We start from the raw sequence: 6496 nt of genomic DNA, 5'->3' as shown, positions 1-6496 counted from the left end.
TTTTCAGCACACACGCCCTCCCCGGGACAGCATCCTCCCGCCCCACCCCACCTCGTCCTTCTCCCCGTCCTCCTCCCTGTCTTCCTCCTCCCCCTCCTCCCCCTCCTCCTCCTCCTCCTCCTCCTCGCTCACTCCCCCCCCTCACCAGCCCGTCAGGAGCAAGGACGGCCGGACCAGGGTCAGGCCTGGCCGAGGCACTGCGGCGGATGCTTCCCTTTTAATCCTCTCTCCTCTCGAAGAGGGCTCCGAGGAGACCGGCTTCGCGGCCCCTTGTGGCGGCTGCGGGGGCTTGTTGAAGTTGCCGGACGGGCACGAGGACTATATGTCCATTCGCTGCCGGAAATGTGGCGGGAAACTCGCGGTTTGCATGTGAGATGTTAAGGAAGGGAGGACACAGCGCTCTGACCGACAGGGTGGGATTGCCTGACAGTGTGCATACTTCCATGTGAGTACGAGCGGCAGAACGGACGCTCCAAGATCTTTTGTCTTAAAGAAAATTGATTAGTCTAGGATTTAATTTTGCTGTAGTAATTTCCTTCCCCCCCTTATAAGCCCAGCATCCTTCGTCCCGTCTCCTCAGACAATGGCCTCATAACAAGCCCACGCTTTGTGACTCTCCCAAAGCTTGACACAAATGGAGCCCTTGAAACGCTCTTCCTTGCTCTTGGCCCGATTGGTGCAAAAATGCGCAGCCAAGTCTCGGTGGATGGCACGGCACATGAACTCCGTCGTCGTGTTCTCCCCCTCGGGGAAGACCTGGTCTAGGTTTTTAAAGTTGTACTTGCTTAGAATGCGGCTCAGCGCCGTGGACGCCTCCCCGATGTCAATTACCCAATTGTTTTTCGGCACCAGGTTTTTACTACGGAAGGTAACGTCCACGGTGTACGTGGCACCGTGAATATTTTGAGCGGGGCCAAACTGCTCCCCCTTGAATGAATGAGCAATCATGATGCTGTCCCGGATACCCAGAGAGAAAGGGAAGCCCGATGCAGCATCCACGACGATATTAATGAGTGTTGTTATGACCAGGAAGACGGAGAAGAGGACAGGAAGCGCCTGATGGGTGTACATTTTGGTAGGGAGGTGTAATTAAATCGGCGCTGAAGAGAGACGGAGCCGAGGAGGTTACGTCAACGTACCTTGCCAACCAACATGATACCCTTCGAGCAAGGCGTCCCTTGCACAACAAACTGCTATATTTCTAGACTGTATAGATACGAGAAATAATTGAGCAGCTACCGGCATCGGATCAACAGCGCGGGCGGTGTCCTTAGTTGGTCTATGTGCGGCCCTCCAGGGAGGGGGCAGGAGGTTGAGAGGTTGCTTTCCAGTGCGCCCCGCGCCGTCAAAGCAACGCGAAATCACCGTGTGGAACTGGACAAATCAAGTCAATTTGCGAGCCGAACATGAAGAAAAAAGCACATGGTGGTCGGCATCATGCCGTGAACAAATTTGTTCTTTGCTTTTCCCCGTGATAAATTTTCATCTTCTTGGATGTCACATCTTCCTGAACCCCCGCTCTCTTGAATGCAAATAAATACACAAGCTAACGGCCTCCGACGAATGAAAAAAAGTCGTACGCGACCCACAGCTTCATTCCCTGTTGCGGTGGTCAGGAGTGGCGAGAAATGCTCTTAAATACGTGATTGCGAAAACGAAGTAGAATGGGAGGTCCTCTCCTTATGCAAGCCATCCTCATGCCCAAATCGGACGCTGCATGTGAGATGATTGAGTTGCAGCCCAGTAAAACTTACTTGGCAGGGAGGGTAGGCGTCAAAAGCGGGTGCCATTGCTGCATCCACGTGACCAACCTGGAGACGCGAACACGAAGGTGGAAAGGAATATGCCATTTAGTTACGAGCCAGAAGGATCTCATGGGAAAAACGAAATTTTGATTGTGAGGCAGCGCGCGAAAAACTTATTCACATAAAAAAAAAATTACCAGAGTATAAAAGTGCAGATCCCAGCGGTAATCGTGAATACCACGGCAATCCTGTTCACAGGTACGAAATGGGCATTTCAATTGGAATCCGAGCATCTTAGAAGCTCCCACTTTACAGAAGTTGCTGCCAACGTACCCTGCATTGTCCTTGTCGATGTATTTTGTGACCTTCGCGATGTTCGTGAGAACGATTACCGTTCCACATATAACAGTCCACGCAATCAGCGCTGAGATGGGCGGGCTTAATGTGGACATGACACCCGGTTGCTCTGCTGCTACCACTGTATTACATGAGAGTGAATGCACAAGAGGGGCATGCTGAGGTGAAAAGACGCGGGTAACAGGATGAGGAACGGGTTCGAGGACTACCCACTCCGAATCCCTGCAATTTGAGCGCTTGAAGGTTGTCGACTTTGCAAGGTTGTAATGCCCTCAAGACTCCAATGCCATGTCGTCACACCCAAAGATGTGCGCGGGATACGCATCTCATGATGCAGCCCGTGAATTTGATGTGTGAGAGCAGAGCAACGTCTCCCGGTACGTTTGATTGTGCGTTGGCTTTCCTGTGTATCACAGCGCAAGTCGTACACGCTCCGTTGAGCACGCCGTTACCTGTACGCCCATACAATCAATCGTAGCTTGTAAAGGCGTACTCGTCGCGACCTAAGGCGCGGCACGTGGGGATTGCCCATGTCATTGCGGTCGGGCTGGAAAGTTGATTCCTCTCCTTGGGCCCGAGTCGCCGATTCTCGCCCAGCCCCAGCCCCGACTTCATCAACCTCACACCTCTTGCCTGCGACTCAAGTGCAATGCTCACTCCTGCTTCCCTCCCACCAACACAGACAGGAAGTGGGAAGGGAATGGCTCCTGCGGCGCCGGCAACTTCTAGCTCCGGTGTCAGTATTCCAGTCCACTACCTCTCCTTCTCGTACTTGCTTGGTGCTTGCCTCATGCTCGCATTCGTCCTCGGTCCTATCCTCTACATGTTTTTCAGGTGCGTCCCTGCTTCCCTGTGGCGCTAACCCCTGTTGTGATCAAGGTGTCATGTGACGCGTGTACATTTATCACATGCGTCGGCTTTTGGTACTCCCGTGGTCATGTGGCTTATGAGCCTTCCAACAAAGCATGGCATACAACCGTGTGCATACTGCTTTCTTTGAATCAATCTTGTTCCCATTTTTTTCGTTGTCTTTAAGACGGCAAAGCGATATATCTTTACAACATGATTATTATATGGGACTCTATTTTGGCACTCCGCCTTCGAGTATTTCCTCTGCCATCAGATCCGTCCGAGGCTGTATTTTATCTCATTATCTGGCATGTCACTTTTTACTTTTTCCCTTCTCGTGTCACAGGACGCGCAAGACAACATTTCGGAGAGAATAAAAACTGGAGAGCAGTACGTAGAACAATGCGCATTATTTATCATGTATATAAAAAAAGAACGAAGGAGTACACATAGAGGGAAAAGTCGTCAGTTTCACATCTTTTTGTCACTCTCTCTCTGAGATCCTTGCATCTCGAACTCGCATGTAGAGGTGTGAAAGGCTTAAGCCATGTGAAGATCTTGTGCGTGAGCCAGCCTTCATCTGTCAGTCATTTTTCAATACTGTTACTATTACTTGGTGAGAGAAAGGAACAGTGCACGAAAAGGAAAGTGTAAGGCAACTCTCGAGAGGTACTTCTGTATACCCTTTCCCTTTCTTCTTTTCTTAACTGCCATGGTCCACGTACACATTTTCATCGCACGGGTCGAGGACATGGGCAAGGGGGAAAAGGGTTGGGAACCCCTCCGAGGAAAGGAGGTTCCTCTCGTTCTAGCGCGCGCTCAGAGCCAAACCAAGACATTAAAGTGGTGCGTAAGGTTGAAAAAAAAGCATCTCACTCGCTCGCACGAAGTATTGCGCCCTTGAAGTCTGCTTATTCCTGGCTCTTAGCGATGAATTCCTGCAGCTTGTGGTACTCTCGAGACTCCTCGCCGAAGTCCGTGACCACGGCCACCGAGCACTTTTGCACCTTACCGCGCAGGTTTCCCTCCTTATCCATTTTGGCCAGGCCCACGTACTCCCCGAGCTTCTCGCGCGTTTCGATGTAGAGGAGAGGCACACTCCCTTCTTTGCAAAGCGCTGTGACCAGCGTCTTGTACTCGTCCGAGTCTACGTCGCGGGCGAGGACGCAGAGTTTAGCAGAGTGTCGATCGAGAGCCTTGGCACTCTCATGCAGACCACGTTGAAGGCCATCGTGCACAAGCGCCTTGCGGAGAACGCCGCGAAGAGCTGACTCTTCGTTTAACTCCAACTCCTCCTCCACGGCAGGGGCAGCCGCCTCCTCGCCTCCCTCCTCTCCACCCTCCGCCACGTCCATGATAGGATCGTCCTCGGCCATTATTTTGGGCGTCCTAAGACTTCTTTCTGCGTGGGGAAACAACACAAAGAGCGAGAAGAAAAAGAGGAAAAGCATGGGGGGGACAATATGTGATAAATAGTGAGCGAATGAAGAAAAAGAGGGCGCACCGCACCATTTCACCAGATAGTGCCGTGACAAACCTGGACCGAAATGCGATTTCATCACTGTGATATACATTCTTAAACGTGGGAACGAGGCAGGCTGACAAACAGGAAACGTATGAGGAGGAGGTGGAGAAAAGCGGTGGGTGGCCGTAGGACGCTCAGAGCGATGGGGTGGGCAATCTTCGCTCAGACAGGTGGACAGGAGTGATGCCCGACCATGTGATGATAAGTGGGGGCTGGCACCCAAAGCAGCACGCTTATGGATCTTGCGCTATAACGCATATTGAAATGTGTCAACCGTAAATTGGACCAACGCCGCCAGTCCCTTGTTTTTCATCACGGCGTGCCCGTGAACTCCGGCTTTCCATTCTGACGATCGGAACGGTCTCCCCTTTAGGCCCCATCTTGTGGACCGAGATGAGCCAGCATGTAGCGTAGCGCTTGACGGTGAAAAATGAGTTTTCAGTGACCAAGGTGGCGGTAAAATGCACTGCTACCGCATCCCTGCTTTCGCCTTGCACCTGTTAGGAGCATTCTTTGTATTTTTAGGAAGGATGGCCTGGATATGACGGCGAGATTCTAGGTCCAGGTTTGTCTGCGTTTGTGCAAGCGCAATCGCATCGATGTGATCCTGTGCTCTTCTGCTCAAGTCAACAAATTTGCGTTTCACTTCCCACAGAGGCATGGCATCGCAGCTTCTCACCCGTGTGTTGCAGCGGGGACTGCCTCCCTCAGCCAGTCTTCGGTCGAGCATCCGCCCGGCCGTACAGGCTCCCCTGGTACAGGCAAGCCTCGCATTGAGCAGCAGCAACAAATCTACTCCTCCCGCCCCATTACAAGAACCCAAGACGAGCTTCTCAGAAGTCTTGGACAGGGCGACGAACATTTTCTTCCTGACCGAGTTAATGCGTGGCTTTTGGCTGTCCTTCGAGGTATCGATGAAGCCAAAAGTGACCATCAATTACCCTTTTGAAAAGGGACACCTCTCACCGCGCTTCCGAGGAGAGCACGCCCTCCGCCGGTATCCGAACGGAGAGGAACGCTGCATTGCGTGCAAGTTGTGCGAAGCCATTTGCCCTGCGCAGGCCATCACTATCGAAGCAGAGCAACGGGCGGATGGGTCCAGGAAGACCACCCGGTACGACATCGACATGACCAAGTGTATCTTCTGTGGCTTCTGCCAGGAGGCTTGCCCGGTGGATGCCATTGTCGAGGGTCCTAATTTCGAATTTGCAACGGAAACGCACGAAGAGCTCTTGTACGACAAGGAGAAGCTTCTGGCCAACGGGGATAAATGGGAGGTGGCGATTGCGCGGAACTTGGCAGCCGAGCATCTGTACCGATGAGGTGGAGTGGGATAGCAAGGAGAGGACGGGCGGGAGTAGTGTCGGCGGGGAGGAGATGATGAAGGGTGTAAGATGATGAAGGGGGGCAGGCATGATTGTCTGAATGAAGGAACGGGACGGAGCCTCGGAGGCAAGGCGTGGGAGAGTGGTCCCGAGGAGTTTGAGTCTTGGTTGTGAAAGGGGTGGCTGCATGGGAAGGGAGGCCAAACGCAGAAATTGGGCCGAGTAGTGCACATGAAAAGGAGGGGGAAACTGGATTTGAAGAAAGAAAAGGTGACGAGATGAATCAGGCAGAGGAAGCGAGCACGGTCGCCTTCTTTCTCTGACTCCAGAGCCTTTGACGGGAACCGACGCGGCCCAGGCGATCAACTTTGTTGCCCCCCCCTTGGGGCCCTTCTCTTTATTCGGGCACTTAATAGCCCCTACCCCTGCTTTCCGCCGAGGCTGAACCCTGGCGCCCGGTTGCGAGACGCGGCTTCAACACCGCCCCGCGGGCTCCTCCCCCACTCCCCTGACCCTGGCGGCGGCGAGGAGTATTGGACATGGTGAGACTCTCCTTGGTTGGCAGTGCTGCAGCACCCCCGTGCACGATGTGTTTTTAGGAGTGCGCCGCGTAGACTTCCGCTCTCGGTCCTAGCCGCCCCCTCCCACTCAGCCCTGTGCCAGGGATCCGGGCCCCTCCCCCTTGACTCCTACCG

General features: G+C 53.3%; 5 protein-coding genes across 5 annotated transcripts; 2 read left to right on the top strand and 3 right to left on the bottom strand.

Moving 5' to 3' along the window:
* Positions 1-497: 497 nt before the first annotated feature.
* On the bottom strand, positions 498-1210 carry NGA_0719800 (queuosine biosynthesis protein). The gene is made up of 2 exons (XM_005852613.1): positions 1140-1210; positions 498-1056 (listed from the first exon to the last, which is right to left on the bottom strand). Exons 1-2 carry the CDS (start codon positions 1152-1154, stop codon positions 577-579), a joined length of 495 nt encoding a protein of 164 aa, XP_005852675.1. The 5' UTR covers positions 1155-1210; the 3' UTR covers positions 498-576.
* Positions 1211-1398: 188 nt separating this feature from the next.
* NGA_0720000 (uncharacterized protein) lies at positions 1399-2227 on the bottom strand. Its single transcript, XM_005852615.1, has 4 exons — positions 2079-2227; positions 1943-1993; positions 1755-1811; positions 1399-1600 (listed from the first exon to the last, which is right to left on the bottom strand). Exons 1-4 carry the CDS (start codon positions 2195-2197, stop codon positions 1594-1596), a joined length of 234 nt encoding a protein of 77 aa, XP_005852677.1. The 5' UTR covers positions 2198-2227; the 3' UTR covers positions 1399-1593.
* Positions 2228-2751: 524 nt separating this feature from the next.
* NGA_0720100 (uncharacterized protein) lies at positions 2752-3410 on the top strand (the record flags this gene model as incomplete). Its single annotated transcript, XM_005852616.1, has 2 exons — positions 2752-2936; positions 3298-3410. 2 exons carry the CDS (start codon positions 2752-2754, stop codon positions 3326-3328), a joined length of 216 nt encoding a protein of 71 aa, XP_005852678.1. The 3' UTR covers positions 3329-3410.
* Positions 3411-3862: 452 nt separating this feature from the next.
* On the bottom strand, positions 3863-4327 carry RP-S12E (small subunit ribosomal protein S12e; the record flags this gene model as incomplete). Its single annotated transcript, XM_005852614.1, has 1 exon — positions 3863-4327. One exon carries the CDS (start codon positions 4325-4327, stop codon positions 3863-3865), a length of 465 nt encoding a protein of 154 aa, XP_005852676.1.
* Positions 4328-5135: 808 nt separating this feature from the next.
* Positions 5136-5798, top strand: NDUFS8 (NADH dehydrogenase (ubiquinone) Fe-S protein 8; the record flags this gene model as incomplete). The annotated part of the gene is made up of 1 exon (XM_005852617.1): positions 5136-5798. The coding sequence occupies one exon, from the start codon at positions 5136-5138 to the stop codon at positions 5796-5798; it is 663 nt and encodes a 220-aa protein (XP_005852679.1).
* Between the last annotated feature and the right edge of the window lie 698 nt (positions 5799-6496).

This window comes from Nannochloropsis gaditana (genome assembly GCF_000240725.1).
Source record: "Nannochloropsis gaditana CCMP526 unplaced genomic scaffold scaffold1050, whole genome shotgun sequence".
NCBI lineage: Eukaryota > Eustigmatophyceae > Eustigmatales > Monodopsidaceae > Microchloropsis > Microchloropsis gaditana.
Note: the sequence above shows the minus strand (reverse complement) of the source record. Positions and strands in the feature narration are given on the sequence as shown.